At 38.9% G+C, this 25,015-nt stretch overlaps 1 protein-coding gene across 1 annotated transcript in view; it reads right to left on the bottom strand.

Moving 5' to 3' along the window:
- NRXN3 (neurexin 3) overlaps positions 1 to 25,015 on the bottom strand; it is a 1,723,724-nt gene that overhangs the window by 730,786 nt on the left and 967,923 nt on the right. The window contains exon 18 of the mRNA XM_023726412.1: positions 17,648 to 17,673. Coding sequence (XP_023582180.1) covers positions 17,648 to 17,673 — 26 coding nt within the window. The remainder of the gene's footprint in view (positions 1 to 17,647; positions 17,674 to 25,015) is intronic.

The raw sequence follows: 25,015 nt of genomic DNA, 5'->3' as shown, positions 1-25,015 counted from the left end.
CTTCTGAAAGTTTGACTTCTACTAAGTTTTACTAAGAGTTCCCTCAGAACCTGACTTTCAAATTTGTCTTCATAGTCCTGTGAATAAAAAGGCATTATGTTAAAGAGTATAATAAAACAATACAATAGGTATAAGGAAGGAACAAACATTCAACATTCATTAAAAAAAAAAAAAAAAAAAGCAGGGTAGTCAGTAAAACATTTTCGTTTGTTTGTTTGCTTGCTTGCTTTTTGTTTGTTTTTTAAACCATGCTTCTTGAACCTAAATCCAAATTTTAAAATTTAATATTTCATTGGTACAGGAGTTTCAGAATTACAAGCTTAACAGTGAGGTATTAATATACTTTCAAAAATATAAATTATCCAAACAATGAAAAATGACCCTTCACTATGCTTACTAATACATACCCATACACACACACACATATATATACCCACACACACATACATATGTGTATATATGAATGAAAGGAGTAATATTATTTAGGAAGGGCTAAGAGTGAAGCTTCCAGAATTAAATCGCTTGATTTACTAGCTGTGTATCATGGCAAACTATTTAATCCCTGTAAGCCTTATTTTCCACATCTGTAAAATAGGTACTTTAATGTTATTTTTTTTGTAGAGCTCTTGTGGGGATTGAACTAAAATATCTACATAAAGTATTCCTGCTGGTGTCTAGATAAATAGTCATCTGATAATTTTGTGTTATGGTCGTTGTTTTATTTTCTATATTGAAGACTGGCTCAAATAAATTAAATCCTTTATTCTTTTAATGAAGAACTGAGGCAGAGTAGATTTTGTATGAAACTTAAAAGCTTTAACTTTCCAGCAATTTAGGTCACATTATTGAAAACATTCATGCATGAAGATAAAATCTGCACTCTCCATCAGAATAGATGTATGGCCCCAATGTTTCTGACTGCTATCTTTGACGCATTAAATGATTTGAAGTTGTAAAAAAGATAATATTAAATAATACCCAATCACACGCATACAAAGTTATTAACCTTTAAGTCTTCTTTCAATCCTGATTTCCTCATGTAGAAAAGTGGTGCTTTTAGGTTTTTAATGGCTTTTTAAAACTTGTCAATTTCTTTTTTTTTTAAAAAAAAATAAGGATGGTGTAGGCCTTGGCTCAAGCTGTTGGCAGGCTATGACATATAGCCACAATATAATAACATAGTTTGTTCTCACTGCTTTTATTTTTACCATTATCTTTTATTTATGATAAGTAATACTAATTTTCTATTTGCCTTAGGGTTATATATTTTGGTTTTAAAATATATGTATTTTTAAGGGAGAAAATTCATCTTAAAGTAGACTATTAAGTAAATAATAGTACTGGTGATAAGAAGATATAACAAAAATAATACAGGTGGTATTCAAATGGCACAGGGACAAAAAATACTGCACATCCCTTTTTTGTGGTTCATCTTTGAATGAGTACTCAAATCATGTCAATTCCACAGGTTCTTATATAGCTTATATTTTTTCCTATCATTCTGCTCAGTATTTTACCAAGGAATACAAGCATGATTCATCACATTCAAAAGCTAAATATATTTTAAGACTTGAAAGTTCCTTGTGATGGATACTTCCATTCTGAAACATAGTTTCCCTAATTTCTATTGTGTAGTTTTTGGAGGATGCTCCACCTTAGAGAAAGCAAGGGTGAAGAGTGAAGGAAGGTTGTGCCATGTGACACCAATTTTCTATGACAAGGAGGAAAAAACCCAGAATTTGACAATGAATAGCATGCCACAGTGTCTTGAATGAAAGGTAACCCGTGGGATAGCCTCGCAATCTTTATACATCCACAAGAGATCCACAGGGGAATATAAAGCGAGAAGTGAAAATGTGCTCAGAAATTTAGCATTCTCCAAGTTTTAGGCTGGGCAATTGATGGGTCAAAGGATGAATATTCAGTTTTACAAAATGAAAGCCAAGAAGTTTTTCTTGTGTATACAAAGTTGGGTTCAATCACATTTCACTACCATCAAAATAATAATTCTAACACTATTAATTAATCTAATACTAATTTATTTATGTTTTCTAATCTTTAGTCTTTTTACCTACGTTACCTCTTCAGATTCTCAAAAGGGTCTCATGGTGTAGGCAAGGCAGGTATGATGGCAATTTTACAGGTGAAAAAACTGCAGTCTAGCGAGGTTAAATGAGGTCCAGAAAGGCCGAGCCACATATCAAATGACGTATAGCAGGTTGGCAGGTATCATAAATGTGTGAATAAGCTTGCCATAATAAAACAGGGAGTGAGGGGCCTGAGGAAAAAATTGAGAGTGTATGACCAACTGGAAAGCATCAAAATTCTGAACACTTTTGAAATACCTGTTGCCAAACAAAACCTGTTTGTGAGGTAGATTTCTGTCTTGGGACATCAGTTCACTCTTTCTGGTAGGTGGAGGAGTTGGGGCTAGTCTCCTGACTTTGTTAATTCAACTGAATTCATTAAATAGTTTCGAAAGCTTTCTCTGTTGCCTAATCTCTGCCCTCTAAACATTTACATTCTGGTCGGGACATTGACAACCAGGCCGTCAGGTACTGTTCTGTAGGTTGTGCTTTGCCCATACATGTAGGGGAGGCATTCACAGTCTAAACTAGGTGAATTCTGCTCTCTTGAGTTGTGGGGTGCACAACTGGCCCCCCAACCACACTGATTTCCAGGTGTATTAAAAAAACAAAAACAGAATAACCAAGTGAGGTAAGAGGCATGGGAGAGTACTACCTGCTAGGGGAGTCAAATGAGGGAGTTTACAGGTCACCGGTGAACCTTGCACAGTGGCTAATCCTGCCCTGACCATATTCTCATTCAGAGAGTCCCAGGAAATTCAAGCAGTGTCATTTAGACTTCATGGGTAAGGTCACTATTCCTTCCAAATCTGGATTTTTCAATTCACATTGAGTTTGGTCTTGCACCTGCCTCTCTTTCTAAGATCAAAACATGTTCAAGAGATCTTCAATATTTCCACTAGACTTGGGCTTCTGCCTTTCAAACACAGGATAAACTGAAAGAAGCAATGGAAAGAATGAAGAGGAGGCAAGCCTCTCATAAATTACCAATGAATAGTTTATTAGTGATATCCTTGTGAAGTATAAGCAAAGAAGAGGTCTAACTGAGGAAAAACATTAGAGCTCTTTAGCTGTATCTGCAGAGAATGGTATCTGCAGAGAAAACCTCACAACCCAAGAATCTATGGTGAGCTGGCCTGGGTTTAGATTTTCCTCATGATTATTTTTCAGTAAAAGTGATTGAGGTACTTCAGTTGAAAGTTCCCAGGACAGTGATCTCACTGATATATTGTTAAACATTTACACAATAGCACTACACAATGGGTAGAGCAAACGCAAGGTTAGGAATTTTCTGCCTTGGCTGCCTGGTGCCTGGAAGCATTCATTTACTCTCTGTCTCTCTCTCTAAATAACAATCAGAAATGCTGATCTTTTAATTCTTCTGCTTGGAAGTAGCCTCTATTCCTTAGATGTGTATATAATCGTATTTCTAGAATTGTTATATTCCTTTTTAAAATAAAGTGAGAAAACCTAGGTTGGATTTTAAAAAGATGGAGAAGTGTTTTGAAATAATGGCTGTGCTTAGATATTCTAGATAAACAAATTGAGGTTAGGGTGTTAGAAGCTAGTTCTTAGGCCACATTGTCAACGTGACAATCGATTTGTAAGAAAAAAAGTTTTTCTGGCAAATCAACACTGTTCTGGGGACTCATTCCCCACCTCCCCACCTATCCTTTCTTAATTAGGCAAGGTTTCATATCACAGTAGTAATCACTTGGTTTCCCAAACTCATTAGTTTATGAATTCTAGATCTTTATTTCTGGTGTGACAGATGGCAATGGAAAAAAGCCTAGTAGTAGATCAAGAGCAAAATGTAAGCCTAAAGGTATCATTCCAAATGTCTTCTACTGTCCCCCCATTTATGACATTGACATTGCATTTTTTTATGTAAAACTTCCCATTTCTTCCTCCTGTTAACACATAAAATTATACATACATTTGTGCTTGAATATGAGTGTATGGCAGGGGGAGGGCGGTGTATGTTATCACAGACTGCTAGAAACTCCAAGCCGATGATTGAAAGCAAATGCACTTTGATGAAGTCCATTTGGCTTCCATTTGGCTTTCAGATAAAGAGTATGAGATTCAGAGCAGAGATTTTATAGTGCAAATAACAAGATAATGAGATCCAAGATAGTTGTTACTAATCTCTGATTTGTTGTTGTTACTAGTTAGGTTGCTATAGGCAACCGCATGTGTGCACAGTAGAACTGCTCCATAGGGTTTTCAAGGCTGTGACTTTTCAGAAGCAGGTAGCCACACTTGTCTTCTGAGGCACCTCTGGTGGGTTTGAACCACCAACCTTTGGGTTAGTAGTCCAGTGCTTAATCACTTGTGCCACCCAGGGACTCCTGGTCTCTAGCTAACTGTTGCCATCGAATCAATTCTGACTCATAGTGACCCTATAGAACAGAGTAGAACTACTGTAGGTAGTTGACTGCAAATCAAGTTAGAGAACATTCTATTTCCTCCCATCGCTTAGCACAGTGCTCAGGAGAGGATTGTTCAGTGAAAGAAGGAATGAAGGAATAGCACAGCGTCTGCAGAACATCTCTGTTTAATTCAGCAAGTGGCTCATAGTTGAAAATAGACCCACATACATAATAAAAATAAATAAAACTGGTTATAGGAGAAAAAATGCAATAAGATATGCCTAGTTGCTAGCACATTTGTTTTGAGAAGATTGGAGAAATAACTTTTTTTTTTTACTTTTATTTCCCATTTTTTATTATAATAGGAACATGTTACTTTTATAGTAAGAAAACACAAAACAATATTTTTAAAAAACCAAAGTATATTGGCTTCCAAAAAGTTGCAAATGAGAAAAATAATGTGTCATAAATTCATGGACAACATAGTGGAGGGCTTTAGGTTGAGTTATTCTGGATTTTCATGGTAAAGTGGTTAAAGAGCTTAGCTGCTAACCAAAAGGCTGGCAGTTCAAATCTACCAGCTGCTGCTTGGAAACCCTCTGTCCTATAGGGTCGCTGTGAGTCAGAATTGACTCGAGGGCAATGGGTTTGGGTTTGTTTTTTTTTTTTTTTTTGGTTTTACTCTGGACTGGTTATCTCAGCAACCCCGAGGCTGCTGACAGGTTTGTGGTGGCTGGATCTACTCAAAAGGACCTTACACATAGGTGAGATTCCCATCTGTTAGAGGCTGGCTTCCATGACTTCCTACCCATTTGAGCAGCTGATTTGACATGACTGTTGGTTAGGCTGCTTTGTTTTGTCTCAGCTCCTCACACAATGAATCTGGCGTCCAGATCAATTGCTAATCCAAGGCTCATATGGATCATGGAATCACTCCAGATGGCTTGAGGCATCAATTAGTGCAGGCAGGAATTTCCTGCAGGTGTTCTGGTGGGAAGATGAGATCTGAACACTAGGAGTGGCAGCTCTGTTCTAGATCAGACACTACCTGCCATACTCATTATGGTTTCTATAGCTGGAGGCTCACTTCTTTCCTGGGGCTTACCCCTTAAAGTGTTGCTTGCAAGAAATTGTGAACAGTGGTAGGGTAGGAATTTGAGGAGGTATACAATAGGAGCCTGTGAGTTTTCAAGAGGCTTGAGGTTATACAAATCCTAACCTAGAGATTCACCTTACCTACCAAACAGGAAAATGGTACCACTTACAGAGTGACATAGGCTCAACAGCCTGGCACCTTTGGTTGAGAACAAATCAAATACTGAGATCAATCAATCAGGCCCTCGTTCACCTTTATTTGATAAAATATGTTAATAAATACATGTTGGTCTTTGACTCATGGTGACACCATGCACAATAGACAAAAATACTGCCAGGTCCTGTGCTATCCCTATGATCAGTGCAGATTGGACCAGTGTGATCCATAAGGTTTTCATTGGCTGATTTTTGGAAATAGATCTCCAGGACTTTCTTCCTATTCTTTCTTAGTCTGGAACCTCTGCTGAAACCTGTTCAGCATCATAGCAACATGCACGCTTCCACTGTGGCTGCGCATGAGGTGCATTGACTGGGAATTAAACTTGGGTCTCCCACATGGAAGGCTAGAATCCTACCACTAAACCACCACTTCCCCAAAACAAATATATACCTTCTGTTAATTAGTGTCAAAAGACTCAAAATTCTTTCAGAATCTGATCATATGTTTAAACCCAAGGACTTTCAGAAGAATATTTTCCCTTTTTAAGGACACGATTAAATAGAACTCAATAACTAGATCTATTTAATTGTGTGTTTCATGAAAGCACTACTTGTCAACTCTATTGCTGCATTCGAATCTTGGACTTCTGTTGATTTACTAGCTCACACAATGGCCACCATATGGCTTCTGTCTTCTTTTAAGTTACTGGTGATTTCAAATTATTTTGATTTTTGAGTAAAGTTTTAAATTGTATAACTGATTTAGTTTGCCTTATTGGAGTTTTTCTTGCTTGTATTTAATGAGACTATAATTTCCTTTACTTTTTGCTGTAATTGGGTTAATGTTATCTGCAGAGAAACAGCAGTCCTTATTCTTAGCTCATGGTGGATCTCCTGGTGGAGAAGATACATCTCCTCAGTAGTCAGGTCAGGATGGCAACCCTGTGTGGCAAGTGGAAGACTGGACTAAAGCTGGAAGTGTGAAGTGGTGGCTTTGGTTTAGAATGCATGGAGCTCTTGCCCCTTCTCTGCATGTCACTCTGGTTGGGAACGTGTCCAGGAATTGCTTGGGGGCATTAGTCACATCTTCTCTCTCCCTTACTCACTAGTGAGAAAAGAGACTTCAAAGAAGTGCCGAGTGTTTCTGCCAACTCTCTCTGTCTGTACTCATTTCCTTCCATATACTTTCTACTGCTGATAGAGGTGGTGGGAGAAGAGAGGAGGGAGGTGGAGAAAGCTATTAGCAAGCACTAGAGTGAAGCATACATAATTCTCATTCCTCAACCCATTTCAAGAGTTGGACCTGACTTTGCTTAAATATAGGGACTGATCCCCACTACCTGTATAGAGGGCCCAGGAAGGAAATTAAAGAGTTATAATCAAAAGTCTCTATGTAGACACTAGAACCCATGGTTTGTGATATGGATACTCCATAGTCCTTCTTCTCAGCCATATACAAGGGAAAGATTTGGAATGGTAATGCGAGGCTTGCTTGTCTGCATCTCACGTGAAGACTCTTTCGTCAAAAAAAAAAAAAAATTAGAGAAGCTGTTTTTTGTTTTTGTTTTTTTTTCCCCCCAGAGTGTGGATTTCAGAAACAAATAATCACCTATACCTCAATGCATTCTCTTCCAAAAACAGAATCAGGGTCCTAAGGAGGCTGCTGCTTTCTCAGTCTCACCTTTTCTTTTCATTTTTTGTTGCTTTTTCCACCCCCACCCTTCTGCCTCTTCCCCTACTATCTCTATCAGCAGCCGTTGTGATAAGACTTAAAAAAATAAATTCTTATTTTCAATTTTGAGTCAATTCCAAGTCATAGCAATGCCATGTGACAGCGTAGAACTACCCTATAAGGTTTCCTTGGCTGTAATCTTTGAAGAAACAGATTGCTAGATCTTTCTCTTGTGGAGCTTCTGGGTGGGTTCAAACTACCAACCTTTCGTTAGCAGTCAAGCACTTACTCACTGTGCTACAGAAAACATTCAAACAAAAAAACCCAAACCCATTGCTGTCAAGTCAATTCCAATTCATAGCGACCCTATAGGACAGAGTAGAACTGCCCCATATGGTTTCCAAGGCTGGAATCTTTACAGAAGCAGACTGCCACATCTTTCTCCCACGGAGGTGCTGGTAGGTTTGAACCACAAACCTTTCAGTTAGCAGCCTAGCGCTTAATCACTGTGCCACCAAGGCTCCATCGTTGTGCTAGTAAACTAAAAAAAGAAAAAGAAATCAAACAGGTGCCATCAAGTCGATTCTGACTCGTAGTGACATAGGACAGAGTAGAACATCCCATAGGGTTTCCAAGGAGCAACAAGTGGATTTGAACTGCCGACCTTTTGGTTAGCAGCCAAGCGCTTAAACACTCCACAACCAGGGCTCCACTGTACCACTAAAACCAAACCCGAATCAAACTCATTGCCGTCAAGTCGATTCCTACCCATAGGGGCCCTTCAGGACAGAGTAGAACTGCCCCATAGGGTTTCCAAGGAGCGGCTGGTGGATTCAAACTGCTATGCTTTTCGTTAGCAGCCGAGCTCTTAACCACTGTGCCACAAGGGCTCCGTTGTGCTGCTAAAATGAAAGTTCCATAAAAACGGGCCTTGCATGATTTTCTGTCCACCATCCAGCATTTAGAATAAATGAAAGGTTATACACATCTAGTGATGTCTTAGAAGGTCACTGCTGGAGATATAAAAGCAGAAGGACTATGAATTCCAGAAGTTTGGTCTTTAAAAAAGACCTCTCCATTCACCTACCTTTCCCATTCTTAGCAGAGGGGTAAGAGGGAGATTTCTGAGGCAGGGGAGTAAAACGCTAGGGGGCTGTCTTTGGGAAATGACTTAGGTTAACTTCCTCACAAAGTCCACCCTAAAGGTCTTTGATTCTTACAGTAAAGCAACAGTGAACTCTAAGTAGTAAAGGAGCTTCCCCCCTGCATCCATCTCTGGTTACATCAGGAAAGACACCAGTGTTGCCAGTTTCCTAAAGATGGACAATGAGAAACTTTTTGACACACACAAAAATAATATGTCTCTGCTTCTGAACACTTCATGGCAACTTTGGAAGGGCCTTCCCCCACGATTCTGTTTGAAGGGCATTCCTTAACCAAGTGATAAAAGAGGGAAGATTTAGAACAGTGTAAGTCTTCACAATGAACTGGGTTTGCAAGGTGTAGAAGCTTATTTCCTCCTATCTAAAAGTGGGCAAAATTAAACAGGGCACCATGGAAATGGGGCTTTCCCAAGACCATCTGCTTCCCTGTGTCACTCTCTGCCACTTTCCAGGCACCACCTCCACCTCCTCACAAGCAATGGAATGCAGTCTCTTGACTATTAAGATGTTCTTCATTTGTCAACAGAAAAGCTGCTAAATTACTACTCTGATCAAATTTACAAAGAAATTACCAGTGATACTCTGCAAATGAAGAAAACTAGAACACAGAGGAGCACAAGCAGCCAGCTTCAGCTTCCTCAAAGTTGCTGGCTCCTGTGCCCAACAGTCAGTGTAGGGTGACTAGGAAGAGAAGAGAAACTGCGACTGGGAAAGAGGAACATTAGTCAGTGATCCCCTTCTCTGCTCCCACCCTTTCACACCCATTTGGGTGTTTTCTAAATCTGACTTGCTAAAACTCTTGTCCTTTTCCCAGCCTTCACTCCCTCTTCCCCCTCAGACGTCTTTCTGCAACTCCCCCTCCCAAATAACAGAGGAGACTCAGCTCTTAATTAGAGTTTCACACCCATCACCAAAGGTTAATTGCTCAGTTGTCTCTGCTCCCCTCAGCCTCAGCAGCTGCCGGTGCTCACTGGTGTTCAACCAATTGCAGTGTTTGGCTGTGTTTGGGGAAACCTCCCCTGGGGGTCCCTTCCTCTGTAAATGTTTTTCTGCTCTCCTTCCTGGGAGTCCAGCTAAGTCCTTGGGTTCAGATACGCCTTTCCTGAAGCTCAGATAGCACCTGCTGTGCTGTCCTGAATTTCTCCCTCCTTCCTGGGGGTGCAGTGATTAAGAGCTATGACTGCTAACGAAAGGGTCAGCAGTTCGAATCCACCAGCCACTCCTTGGAAACCCTACGGGGCAGTTCTACTCTATCTTATAGGGTCACTATGAGTCGGAATCGACTTGATGGCAAAAGGTTTGCTTGTTTGGGTTTTTCCAGTATTAGACTGCAGCCTCAGTTTACCTGGGCTGATGGCTCTGCAGTCCATACAGGATTTGCAATACAAACTTCTTCCATAGACTCTTCCAGGTCTGCCCTTCAAAACCTTTTAGATACCATCATTGTTAACCTCTACAAAGTTTAGGTTTTAGAGTTCAGCCAACTGCATACTTTAGGAGAGTGGAATCTTTTCCTTCTTATATTATCATATTTAGATTTTATAACTCTGTCTAAAAGGAAAAATTATATATATATATATGTAGACAAATACATATACACACACATAGAAATACAATAAAACAAAGCTAAAACAAAGCTGACTGTCCATGCTGTTCCCATGCACCTGAATTTGTCATATTCCACATGACCAGACAGAGTCACTGGACAGCACGCTCAGCTACGAACTGAAAGTTCAGTGGTTTGAATCCACCCAGAGATGCCTCAAAAGAAAGCTCTGGTAATCTACCTCCGACACACATGGGTTCACCATGGGTCGGAATCGACTCGATGGCAACCAGAATGGTTTTGGTTTCCATGACTAGAGTAGCCTTTCCTTCTCCCCCACACGGAGCCCTGGTGGTGCAGTGGTTAAGCATTCGGCTGCTAACCAAAAGGTCGGCAGTTTGAATCCACCAGCTGTTCCCTGGAAACCCTATGGGGTAGTTCTATTCTGTCCTACAGGGTCCCTATCAGTTGGAATCAACTTCACAGCAATAGGTTTGTATTTGGTTTTTGGTTTTCTCCCCCACATACATCAAAGTCCTGGTCATTCTTCAAGAATCATGTCAATCTTACTTTCTGTATTGGTGTTGTCTCACCATCTAGAAGATATCCCTACAAGGCAAGGGCTATGCCTTGTAATTTCGTAATTTTCTGTAATGGTTAAGAGCACAGGCTCTGGAGCTGACTACCCGGGTTGAATCTGAAATCTACCACTTATCAGCTGTGAGACCATAGGCAAGTTACTTGATTTCTGAGTCAGTTTCCTCATCTGCAAAACTGGGAATAGCCAGTTCCTACATCACAAGGTTATGAGGATTAAATGAAATAATGCATGTAAAATAATTACCACAATAAAAACTCAAACCTCAATACATGTTAAATGCTGTGGTTGATAATTTGCATCACCCATGGTACCAAGTCTGAGGAGCCCTCTTGGCTCAGCGGTCAAGCACTCAGCTGCTAACTGAAAGGTCAACAGTTCCAACCCGCCAGTCCACTCCACAGCAGAAAGATGTGGCAGTCTGGTTTTGTAAAGATTTACAGCCTTGGAAATCCTATGGGGCAGCTCTACTCTGTCCTATATGGTCGCTATTAGTCAGAATTGACTTGACAGCAGTGGATTTGGCTTATAGTGCCTAGTTTAGTACCAGACACATACTAGGAAGTGAATATTTGTTTGATCAAATTCACACACACACAAAATGAGGGAAGGAATCATTTCTAGAAACAACCTGAATTTCTTCAATCCAAAAGACCTCCTCTCTAAAATGGGAATATACCACAAAGAGCTGCTGTGCAAATCTGAATAGATAAAGTAAATGAACATCTTTTGAAAGTTGTAAGGCATTCTAGAAACATGAGACCTGTGCATGCAAGAACAACCCATTACTTGTACCCAGTGAGTGAGTGGTAAAATGGGTACAACATGAAAAGGATAGAGTATACTTCTCCCTCTACCTGCATCACAGGTGAGTTGTGAGGTTTATGTGAGATGAGTGAGGCAGACTTCCTGGAAACAGCACAGGTTTTAGAGTCATGAGGGGCTGGAAGGGAATTGTGTCTCCATTATTTGTGAGCTGTGTGAATTTGTACCCGTTAAGTAATTTATCTGTGCCTCAGTTTCGTTATCTGTAACATTTGGAAAAGATCTTGCTAGTTTATCGAGATAACTAGCACTGAGGACGTATTCATCAATCTTGGCTGGCTTCCCCTAGCCCTCCTGCCACATGACTTGTAGGGGAAAGTTTGGGACAACAAAACCGAATGACACTCATTAATGCTTAATTACAATGCAACTGGTATGCAAGCGCAAAGCTGATCTCTTCTAATACCAAATAAATACCTTTTAATTTCTTCTTATTGCAAGGAACCCTAAGGAATTAATTAAGAGTTGTACTTAATTCTTACAGGAGAAGAAAGTTGTGAACAGATTTAACAAGTACCACAGCATATTGTAAAAGTAAAGATACCAGATTTTCCTTTTGAGGAAGACCTGCCTGGTTTTTTCTAGACTCATTTTTGGCTGGTTATAAAAATAATTTAGCATGCAAATGTGTCCCTTCAGGTCCTGTTGTTATTAGGTGCTGTTGAGTTGGTTCTGACTCAGAGTGACACTATGTACAACAGAACAAAACACTGCCTGGTCCTGCGCCATCCTCACGATCATTACTATGTTTGAGCCATTGTTGCAGCCACTGTATCAATCCACCTCTTTCAGGGTATTCCTCTTTTTAAATGACCCTCTACTTTACCAAGCATGATGTCCTTCTCCAGGGACTGGCCCCTCCTGATAATATGTCTAAAGAATGAAGTCTCTCCATCCACCTTCTAAGGAGCATTCTGGCTGTACTTCTTACAAGACAGATTTGTTCATTCTTTGGCAGTCCATGGTATATTCCATATTCTTTGCCAACATTATTCAAAGGCATAAATAATTCTTAGGTCTACCTTATTCACTGTTCAGCTTTCACATGCATATAAGGCAATTGAAAATACCATGGCTTGGGTCAGGTACATTTTAGTCTTCCAAGTGTTACCTTTCATTTTTTGTTATTAAAGAGGTCTTTTGCAGCAGATTTGCCCAATGCAATACATCGATTGATTTCTTTACTTCTGCTTCCATGGGTGTGGACCGTGGATACAACTAAAATGAAATACTTGACAACTTCAATCTTTTCTCTCTTTATCATGATGTTACTTATTGGTCCAGTTGTGAGGATTTCTATTTTCTTTATATAGAGGTGTAATCCATACTAAAGACTGTAGTCTTTGATCTTCATTATTAAGTGCTTCAAGTCCTCTTCGCTTTCAGCAAGCAAGGACGTGTCATCTGCACGTCCCAGGTTGCTGATGAGTCTTCCACCAAACTGCTGCATTCTTCTTTACATGGTTCAGCTTCTTGGATTATTTGCTCAGCACACAGATTGAATAAGTATGGTGAAAGAATATAACCGTGACACACACATTTCCGGATTTTAAACTACACAGTATCCCCCTTGTTCTCTTCGAATAACTGCCTCTTGGTCTATGTACAAGTTCCTCCTGAGCATAATTGTTCTAGAATTCCTATTCTTCACAATGTTATCCATAATTTGTTATGATCCACACAGTCGAATTCCTTTGAACAGTCAATAAAACAAAGGTAAACATCTTTCTGGCATTCTTTGCTTTCAGCCAAGATCCATCTGACATCAACAATGATCTCCCTTGTTCCATGTCCTCTTCTGAACCCAGCTTGAATTTCTAGCAGTTCCTTGTCCAGGTACTGCTGCAACCGATTTTGAGTTAGGTTCAGCAAAATTTTACTTGCATGTGATATCAGTGATACTGTTTGATAATTTCTGCATTCAGTTGGATCACCTTTCTTTGGTATGGGCACAAATAAGGATCTCTTCCAGTCAGCTGGCCAGGTAGCTAACTTCCAAATTTCTTGGCATAGATGTGTGAGCGCTTCCAGTGTTGCACTCATTTGTTGAAACATCTCAATTGATATTCTGTCTACTCCTGGAGCCTTGTTTTTCATCAATGCCTTCACTATAGCTTGGACTTCTTCCTTCATTGCTGTCAGTTCTTGTTCATAAGCTACTTCCTGAAGTGACTGAATGTTGACCAATTCTTTTTGGTACTGTGACTCTGTATTCTTTCCATCTTCTTTTGATGCTTCCTGTGTTGTTCAATATTTTGCCCATAGCATCCTTCAATATTTCGGTTTGAGGCTTGAATTTTTTCCTCATTTTGTTTAGGTTGATATACCAATCGTGCTCTTCCCTTTTGGTTTTCTAACTCCAGGACTTTGCACATTTAATTATAATATTTTATGTTGTCTTCTTGAGCCACCTTTTGAAATCTCCTGTTCAGCGCTTTTACTTCATCATTCCTTCCATTTGCTTCAGCTACTCTAAGTTCAATAGCAAGTTTTAGAGTCTCTTCTGATATGCATTTTTGTCTTTCTTTCTTTCCTGCCTTTTTAATGACCTTTTGCTTTGTTCATGTATCATGTCCTTGATGTCAACCCAAAATTAGTCTAGTCTTCATTCATTCGTGTTCAATGCATCAAATCTATTCTTGAGACGGTCTCTAAATTCAGGTGAGATATACTCAAGGTCATACTTTGGCTTTCATGGACTTGTTTTAATTTTCTTCAGCTTCAGCTTGAACTTGAGTAGGAGCAATTGATGGTCTGTTCCACAGTCAGCCCCTGGCTTTGTTCTCACTGATGATATTTAGCTTCTCCATCATCTCTTTTCACAGATATAGTTGATTTGAATCCTGTGTATTCCATCAGGTGAGGTCCTAGTGTATAATCACTGTTTATATTGCTGAGAAAAGATATTTCCAATTAATAGGTCATTAGTCTTGCAAAATTCTGTCATGCAATGTCTGGTGTTATTTCTATCACTAAGGCCATATTTTCTAACTACTGATCCTTCTTTGTTTCTAACTTTCATATTCCAATCACCAGTAATTATCAATGGATCTTGATTGCATATTTGATCAATTTCAGACTGCAGAAGTTGGTAAAAATCTTCAGTTTCTTCATTTTTGGCATTAGTGGTTGGCTTGTAACTTTGAATAATAGTCGTATTAACTGATCTTCCTTGTAGGTGTATGGATCTTATCCTATCACTGATATTGTTGTATATCAGAATATATCTTGAATTTTTTTTTTTTTATTATGAACCATATGATTGTCCGATTCAAAACGGCCAATACCAGTTCATTTCAGCTCACTAATGCCTAGGATATCAGTGTTTATGCGTTCCATTTCATTTTTGACAACTTCAGCTTTTCCTGGATTCATACTTCATACATTCCAAGTTCTGATTATTAATGGATGTTTACAGCTGTTTCTTCTTATTTTGAATCATGCCACATCAGCAAATGAAGTTTCTGAAAGCTTTACTCTATTCATGTCATTAAGGTCGAATCTACTTTGAGGAGGCAGCTCTTCCTCAGTCATATTTTGAGTGTCTTCCCACCTGAGGGTCTACTTCTGTCATTATATCAGACAGTGTTCCACTGTTATTCATAAGGTTTTCACTGGCTGATCTTTTTAGAAGTAGATCACCAGGCACTTCTTCCTAGTCTGTCTTAGTCTGGAAACTCATTGAAACCTGTCCACCATGGGTGATCCTGCTAGTATGTGAAATACCAGTAGCATAGCTTCTAGCATGACAGCAACAAGCAAGCCATCACAGTAGGACAAACTGACAAATGAGTGGTAGCTGCAGACCTGATAATTGCCAATTAAAATCTCTTCACAGTGCTATGCAGGAATCACAGCATTCATAACATTCTGTCCCTTTGGGGTGAAAAATAGCATGGCTACTATTTCATCTATTCTGAGTGTCAACAACAGCTAGGGATTGTAGAACTAAATGAGATGTGATTTTTGTTCTCCAGTGGTAACGGGCCTGAGGTCTTATGATAAACAGTTTTGAGATCACAAAGGAACAAAGACAGCTTATTTTAAAATGACCCAAGGGAAATTTCAGAAAGAGATCCAGAGATACAAAACTGCAATTATTCCCTTTACTCAAATAACCAACTATGAATCAAGACTTCCCAAAGATCAAGGCACATGGTTGCCTTAAGTGTCTCAATGACTGTACTAAGTGTGCACACAATACTCAGGAGAACTCTAAAATCGTGTCCCTTGATGAGCCGGCAGGGCTTTCAATTTAAATGATTCATCTAAAAAGACTCTCCCACACAGGAAACTGCATGAGATTTAGTTCATTTACCTAAAAAGGATAAAGGATTGACTTAAGCCAAGGAGAATTCAAGCATCAATTCTACAGTCTTTATGACAGAGATTTCTATTAACTTAATTTTCACCTCATAAGTCCATTAACCCCTGTTAAGATTTTCAAGAGAAAGAGAGACAGAATAGAACAGAAAAGAAAAAAGGAAATAATACCACATACCTAGCCTCAGGAGAAAAATAAAGTCATTAGAACTAAAATGATCAAGAAAAGAGAATCTATGCTTCCAAAATTGGCTCAAAAGGAGACAAGTTCAGAAGAAGCACCACTGGCTTTGTACCTGGACAGTGTCTTCACTGGCCAGGACTTAGTCAAATACCTTCACACCACAGGTATCCTTGTAGAAAAATAGCTACCTGAATAGCAGAGTGATGGACAGAGTGGCACAGAAGATGAAGAATATATTAGCAAGCATTTTATTTCTGATAAGACTTCTGAAACTTTGAAGGTGACTGGGGAAAGACAGCGGTCAGGGAGTATGTTAAAACAAGTGCCTGTTGCCACTTGTCCACTCAGTAGCCACACATCTGGCTTCATTGCTAGGTAAGAACCCACCTTCTTGCAAAGCACAGATTTGTGCAAAAAGACCTTTAGTCAGTCAAACTCAACTCTTTTGGGAGCTGGGAATTGACAAATGTGTGAATAGGCCAGGCATTACACAATACAGGTGGTAGGACCCGTGTTGAAATATAGAGGGAGTACTCAATCTAATGTTATTAGAATGTTAACCAAACATACAGGTTTCAGAGCTAGATGTTGTTCCAGGAGATGCTAGTTTTGCAATTCCTGCAAGAGAAAATAAAGCCAATTTTACCCAATGAAAGGATGAGTGCTTCATAATGTGGATGTCTTCTGTTTTCTGGACTCCTTCTAAATGATATGTTAATAGTTTCTACCATCCAAACCATTAAGTGGCTATTACACCTTTTTGCAATCATTCTACTTTTGGTGGCACAGTGGTTAAGAGCTATGGCTGCTAACCAAGAGGTCGGCAGTCCGAATCCACCTGCCACTCCTTGGAAACTCTATGGGGAAGTTCTACTCTGTTCTGAAGGGTTGCTATGAGCCCGAATTGACTAGACAGCAATGGGTTTGGTTGGGGTTTTTACCTTTATGAGTTCAGATTCATTTCCTTTCAAAACACTGAACAACTGTGGTATTTAAGGCCTTAGTTGAAAAATGAAAAATACTTAATCCCTGTCTGGAGAAACACACACTTCAATGGAAATGCTTACATAATTGCATACAGAAATATCTGCATGAGTTATCCCACACCTATATCTAGTTAATACAAATAATCACATAAGGAGAAAAAATAGTCCTCTTTGAAAGGAATCCAAAACCTTTGCATCAAATGTCTCTAAAACTGAGGGGAATCTAAATGTAAAAAATGAACAAAGCCATTGTGACTCCTCTAGACTTCTAGATCTTAAAGCAATCAGCCGGCTAATATTTATTCTACAATATAGACAAAAGTCTACCTTCTGTCAAGGGGAAGAGAATGAATTGTTTTCCCATAATGGTGTTTTCTTTTCAATCAATTTCCCTTCAAGCTTGATTTAAGAAGGTACCATGTCAGAACCTTAGCCTGGTGGATGAAATCTGGGACAGTTCCCCATCAAAGGTGAAAATTATGAGAGAGGCAAACCTGCAGAGTTCAATCAAGATGCTGCAATTCTCCCTTCCCCCTTCTCATTCACTTACTGTTTTTCTTTCTTGTCAAGTAGAAGTGTTTGCAGTACTGGAAAAAGCTGATAGGATTCAAAATGAAAAGGCTGAAATAAACTAAACAATTGGAACAAATACAAGAAAATCCTCTAGGCATTCCTCATATTGCTGTTAATACATTTAAGTTCAATCCAACTCATCTAATATATGTTGAGTTCTACTCTGTGCCAGGTACCAAGGTTCTGGGTATTCAAAAGGTGAATGAGATAGGGTTGCTCTTCCCTGACCTCAAGGAACTTACAGTCTAGAAGATAAACAGACTACTGAAATGTAGTGCCAGTAACCAGATGCCATCCAGTCAAATCCGACTCATGGCGACCCCATGTGTGTCAGAGTAGAACTGTTGTCCATAGGGTTTTCAATGACTGACTTTTCAGAAGTAGATCGCCAGGCTTTTCTTTCAAGGCTTCTCTGGGTGGACTCCAACTGCCAACCTTTCAGTTAGCAGGCAAGTGGGTGAACCCTTTGCACCATCCCAGGACACCAAAACACAGCATAAAGGACTATTATAGTTTCTTTTATATGAAAATGTAAGATTTATTACTGTAACAAAAATGGCAAATGAGTAGATGGAATTCTTATAATTAAATCTAACCTTTACTGAAAGGAGAAACTTAATATACTTCCTTATCTTAGTTATGGCTATAGTCATTCGCCCATCTCTCTAAGCTAGTTTTCTGTCTCCATGATCTCACTTAGTCTGTATATTCATCAAGTGCCATGCCTCCGTGAGTATATCTGCAACATATTTTTCTGGCACTTGTTGCCTCCTCCTCACCTCCTTGGCTACTTCCTTAGTCTCGATTTTTATCCTGAACTAGTGCAATAGTTTTGGCTGTAGTCTCTACTCTGGCCATTGGTCCATTACACTGCTGCCAGTGTTATCTTTCTAAATCACAAATCTGATCATGGCCTAATTGCCCTAAAAAACATCGATTGCAGCTTTGATATTACCAAACCATCTTCAAACTCCTTAAATTTGCATGTAAGGCACTTCACAGGTCAACAGCTTCCACTGTTTGCTATCTACCCAACTTAACAGTATTGGACCAATCACTGTTTCTTGTTCTTCTACACCTTTGTTCAAATGGCCCCCTTAGTCCAGAAGGGGCCACTGTACGTTTCTCCTTCTGTCTGTCCTTCTCCAGTTGGCAAATGTCTATCACGCAACACTCAATTCGAATGGCCACCCTCTCTCAGGCACTTTCCCTGAACTCCCAGGAAGAATTTTTTTGTTGTTTCTTCATATGAGCTCACATATACTTTATATATCCATTTATCATATGGTGTTATATATGGATATTTTAATTGTTGAGATTCTCAGTAGATGTTGATATAGGCTGAAAATTAAGTCAAGGATGATTGATTTGTTTATGAAACTTTCATAAGATTAGACTTAATGGGATATACTGCTGCATACAGCAGGTTATTTAGAACATTTAGGCTATCACTAAAGGTAAAATATACTTAAAATTATTAAATAAAAGCATGGTCTTTATATTAAAACCAAGGCACTGTTTCAAAATCAAGGAGAAAATATAACAGAGAACTGCTGTCTCTTTTATTTTCCTGGAAAAACTTCAGGAAAAAACAAAAAGCTATTTTTAAAGTTTAGTGTAGGAGAACAAGCACTGGCCTAAAAGACTGGAGTTCTTAGTTCAATTCCCTATAATATGGTTCACTAATCCTGAGACCTGAGATAAATCAGGCGACCTCCTAATCTCCATTAGTCTCAGTTTTCTTTTAATAACATAGGGATTAAATTATTTGCCCTAAAAACATCAAGAGGATGTGGTGAGGATCAAAATGTAATAACTATAGTCGCTATGAGTCAGAATCAACACGGTGACAATGGGCACAGTTATTTATTCCATAAATAATCTCATTTATTAGGCACATTAATCCCAAAGACCTCTTCAAACTGTTAAAAAGCAAAGATGTCACCTTGAGGACTAAGATGTGCCTAACCCAAGCCATGGCATTACTTTCTCAATTCTTTGAATGAAGACTGTACAAGAATTACTTTTGCATGACATTTTCACGACCTGTTTCCCCTGCCTCCAATTCAAGTGCTTTGAAGAGACAGAAACTAATAGATAATGGAATAAATGGATTTGGTTTGAATGACAATTTTACCATCTTTTTAAAGATGACAACAAATACAGCTTTCAAATATGAACAAAGGTTTTTTTTTTCACATTATTTCCTGTGCTTCTGTTGTCAATTATATATACACATGGCATGTGTATAAGCTTTATTTCAAAAAAAAAAAACCCTCTAACTGTGCAATCCTGACAATATGTAATTTTAAACTGACAGTATTTAATTTTAAAGGGATACTTACATTCAGACTATGACTTGAAATCATGGTAATACTGATTTTCTGTTTTCAAAGGCTGATCATATTTCGTAAAAAAAATCTTAGAACATTGGGTATCTATTACTGAAAATTCTTGGAAGTATAATCACCAATTAAAACTATCAAATATAATGTTAAGTTTGCTACATTCTGTAATTGAGGATATGGATGTATATAGCTAATGAGGGTCTTAAATTACCTATCATTAGCAAGCCAGACATTTGCTGGACATTCATTTGACATTTGTGAAGTCATAGAAAAGATATCACCTTATAACTTTATACATTTATACTCAGCACATGAGAATCAGATTGCATGTATACATTTAACCAATACAGGTGAAATCCACAAAATCTACACTTGGAGTATGAATGGTCTTATTCATTAGGACTTCCTTCCTTTTCCAACAACTAAACTCATGAATGATGTCAAATGACAGGATAGACACAGACAAGCCTGGATACACAGGTTTCTCTTGACAAGGAAATTCCTGATGTGTCTGTGACAAGAAAGTACTGCATTATAAAAATGCCAAATAAAAGTAAATCATTTATTTATGAAAGGCATCAACTGATTCCATGATGGAGATCAATGGTCTCAGATCCACCACTCAAAACAGATTCATAAGTAAAGGGTATTGGATAGTTATCTTAAAAATGTACTCATACTAATTCTGTATTTACTCAGGCAAAGGCACATTGCAGGTAGCAGTGGCAAAACCACTGGACCTCAAAGTGAGAAAGAATAATAGAATTGTAGGGTTGGAAAGAACGTTGAGAAATAGGTGCTTCCCCTGTAAATTTTCAATTAAGCAATCCCCCACAACTTCTTGCCCTTTTTCTACAGAAATTCACCTGCTTAATAGCTTTGCTTAATTCCCTCTGCTTTGGGAGCCCACTCAGTAGCTTTGCTCATTCTCACCAACTTTTGCATACTGTTTTCCGAAGGAAAGAAATAAGCAAAGTTTTGAGCATGTGCTGCTGTTTTGCAGTACCAATTTTGCTTTATTTTTCAGGCCATTTTCATATATCTAGAACTATTTTTGTCCTGATGTTTCAGACAAATTCTAATTTCAGTCATTACCTTCTGCCTCCTTAACTTCTCTAGTGAGTTTAGCAAGATATGCAGTCATTTACTTGTTCAACACTGATAATTTACAACCTTTGGTCGGGTCTTGGTCCTATAAATCCCAATTAAGCAATGTCCTTAATGACCCATCCAACAAAGTCTCACATTTCTGCTACACCTCATCCTTCAAGAATCATCCTATTTCACAGTAACTTATTTTGAACGACCCCCTTATACCTTCCAGAATACAGGAGTCATGATATTTAGAAGTTAATGCAATACATTCCAGTCTTATCTGAACTCTTGTTTTATTCACAGGGTATCCCTATAATAATATTTAACATTAAAAGAATCATTAATTTGTATTTTCTAGATTTTTTGATGTATTTGCTTAGCAAAGCATTTTGTTTCTGAAAAATGCTACCTCGCTACTTTCTAGAGTAAGGATCCAGCTGGTGTTTTCCTGGCACAAAAGATACAATGGAGATAGACGGGACTTCTCCAGGGACAATGAAATGCCAAAGTGAACTTCTTCAAAGAGAATAGTTTTTATGATTCCTTTTGTGACTTAAACTTCCAGGAGACTTTAGGTATATCTTGTTCTGTCCTATTCCCTGATATCAGAGTGGGGGAAGATATGCCTTTGGAAATAAAAAAAAAAAAAAGAGAGAGAGAGAAACATTATTTAAAACTTGAGTTTAACTCAGTTCTGCCACTTATTAGGCTATGGTAGCTCAGCGGTTAAGAGCTCAGGCTGCTAACCAGAAGGTCAACAGTTTGTAATCTACCAGCCACTCCTTGGAAACCCTATGAGGCAGTTCTACTCTGTTGTACAGGGTCTCTATAAGTCAGTATCGACTCGATGGCAACAGGTTTGGTTTGTCTGTTTTTGATTTGGATGTCATGGGTGAAACCACTGAGCCTTAACATCTTTGTCTAGAGAATGGGTGAGTGTCATGGATTGAATTGTGTCCCCCCAAAATATGTGTCAACTTGATTAGGCCATAATTCCCAGTGTCGTGTGGTTGTCCTCCATTTTGTAATCATAATTTTATGTTAAAGAGGATTAGAACTGGATTGTAACACCACCCTTACCCAGGTCACATCCCTGATCCAATGTAAAGGGAGTTTCCCTGGGGTGTGGTCTGTGTCACCTGTTATCTCTCAAGACATGAAAAGGAAAGGGAAGCAAGCAGAGAGGGGGACCTCATACGACCAAGAAAGCAGTGCTAGGAGCAGAGCATATCCTTTGGACCCGGAGTCCCTGCACAGAGAAGCTCCTAGTCCAGGGGAACATCGATGAGAAGGCTGACAGAGACAGAAAGACTTCCCCTGGAGCTGATGCCCTGAATTTGGACTTTTAGCCTACTTTACTGTGAGAAAATAAATTTCTCTTTGTTAAAGCCATCTTCTTGTGGTATTTCTGTTATAGCAGCACTAGATGACTGAGACAGTGAGTAAACTACCTGAACAGCTATTTGTAGGACAAGAGAAAATACATATGAAAGTACTATTGTAAAACTGGAAAATAATGTGGGAATCAGAATTATTTCATTAGAATCAGTTTACATAACTCTAAACTTCTGTTATTACTCACTCTTCATCAGTTACTGAATTTTAATATTATTTGAAGTGTTCTGCCTCAGTGCTCACAATTCTAGACATTTGTGTTATGTCTCAGGTTTTCAGGTGGGGTGTGTATGTGTATGTAGGGGTGGTGTGCATCACTTTCCATAATTGATTCACACCAAAATGCTAGCTTTCAAGAGGCAGAGCAATGTAGGCAGTAGCTGTTTCGACACTACTCACTTACGCTGATGATGAGCAAATTTTCTGCAGGAACAGAACACTCTCTTGTCACCTTCCTCCAGATAAAGGCCCAAATACTCCAGAAATAACAGATGAGAAGACGCAGGACCTAATTGAAGATCTACCTATTGAGGCAGCAGCAAATGCCTGAGAACGTCAGAGACAAGCCTTCCTATATAACCAGGCTGGATGCAGAATCCATGATATAGGGCCACAGAAAATATTTATTTCTTAATTGGTTGGGGGAATGTTTTCCAGCCACTCTTGGGACTGAATAGTCACCAAGGGGTCAATGCAGATTAAGAAGTCGTGATGAGAACACAGCCCGGCAAACATTTTGCAATGCCAAAATTCTTCTAGATCGGTCCTTAGATTGCTCTTAGGGTCTCTGAGATCTGTTACACATCCCAATTCCTGGCATGTCACAACAGTATCAGTGACGAAGCTGGGGAGCCGGGACTCCATGGCTGTTTTAATTCTCTTTGTTTTGTTTTTTACGGTGTTTATTTTTGCCTTTAAATCTTTAAGAATTACTTTTCTAATCTTGCTAAGTGAAGCCCTGGCAGTCCCTGGGAAGCATGTCATTGACTCTAAAGTTTGTATTTATGAAGCCCATTTTCTCCTTCTATCAGCTCTTGCCATGTACTCTGTGATGCTGCACACACCTTGGCCTCATTGTGAACTGAGCAGGCCTGGACTCAGCAATTGTAACAACTGTGAACATAATGAATTTGTTATTCACTGGGTCCCTGTTCTCCAAATCCCGCTATCCCTTAATCCATTCAGCTTCTCCTGATGGATTTCCCTTTCTTACTTGCAAATTACCAAGGGAGGCAGGGGAATGGGGGAGGGGGGAAAACAAATCATATCGCTTATTCATTTTGAGTGTTTATAAAGGTAGTCATTAAAGGGATACAAAGCAAACAGGATGTGATACAGGTTGTTTCTTGTTTAGTAGCAACATGATCTGTACAGGAGGCTCTGGGTGGGGCTGACAGACCCTAATCTATGTCCTGGTCCTGCTGGACTGAAGGGTTTCTGGGAAAGACAAGTGCAGCCTGTCCCAGAGAGCATGAACAGATATGTCCGGGGGCTAGGGGATAAATTACACCTTTAGGGAGTATCATAGATGCCACTGAAATAACCACGGACACCATCCTTCAGTGATTTTATGTGGGATATTACTAATTCCTAGAATTTATGCCCTTGGAAACCTAGCCCATTGGCTTGTAAACAAACACTTTTTATCCTGCATTGTGGCTATAAATTTAACTGGACAGGAGTTGGTGATTGTACCCTTGGAGGAAAAGAAAGACAAAGACAATCAAATACTATAAGACAGACAGATAGATAGATGATAGATAGAGAGAGAGAGATAATAGATAGATAGATAGACAGATAGGTAGATAGATAGATAAAGGGGGCTAAATAGTTACAAGGAGGCAGGTTAGTATAGCAGAAATAGCTCTAGCTTTGAGTATAGCTTTGAATTTCAAACTGAAGCTCAGGCAACAATGAGCTGTATGATCCTGGAGAGTTGACATACCTTCTCTGCACCTCTCTCTGTGTCTTTATCCCTAAAATACCTACCTCCTAGAAATTAAATGAAACAATTTTTGAACAAATGAAGTACTCCTTCACATAGTAACTAATGTTTATTTAAATCTTTGTTCCTTGAATTTAGAAACCACTTATTTGGTTTAATAATTCAAATACAGAGTCACCAATTGTCCTCTTGATATTAAAAAGCTTTCATTTTTTTAAGGGGGAGGTTGACAAGAAACCCTTCTTAGTCCACTATCGTCTTCCTATTTTTCAGAGACCTGTGCATTCACATCAAAGTCAGCCTGAAAGTTACTTTAGGACATTGTTTTACCAAGCCCCTAGAGGACAGAGTTAATAATACCACTTTTATTTATATTGCACAATCTTTCTTATTGCCTATGACTTTATTTTATCTTCCAAATCTCTCTGGGGGAGATCAATAGGACTTATCCAGGTAATTATTATTCTCATCACATACATATATATGGAGAAACTATGGGAAGGGGAGGTTTTGTGACTTTGCTGAAGTCAAAAACTGTTGGAAGCAAGATTAAAAGTCAAATCTTGATGTGTTGTGAGGTTGTTTACCATTGTCATAGGGCAACATGTGTAGTAACTGTTAAATGAGAAACTATTTTGTTCTGTAAGCC

This window comes from Trichechus manatus, unplaced genomic scaffold, assembly GCF_000243295.1.
Source record: "Trichechus manatus latirostris isolate Lorelei unplaced genomic scaffold, TriManLat1.0 scaffold00010, whole genome shotgun sequence".
Classification (NCBI taxonomy): domain Eukaryota; kingdom Metazoa; phylum Chordata; class Mammalia; order Sirenia; family Trichechidae; genus Trichechus; species Trichechus manatus.
The sequence above is the reverse complement of the archived record's forward strand: the minus strand, read 5'-3'. Positions and strand labels throughout refer to the sequence as shown.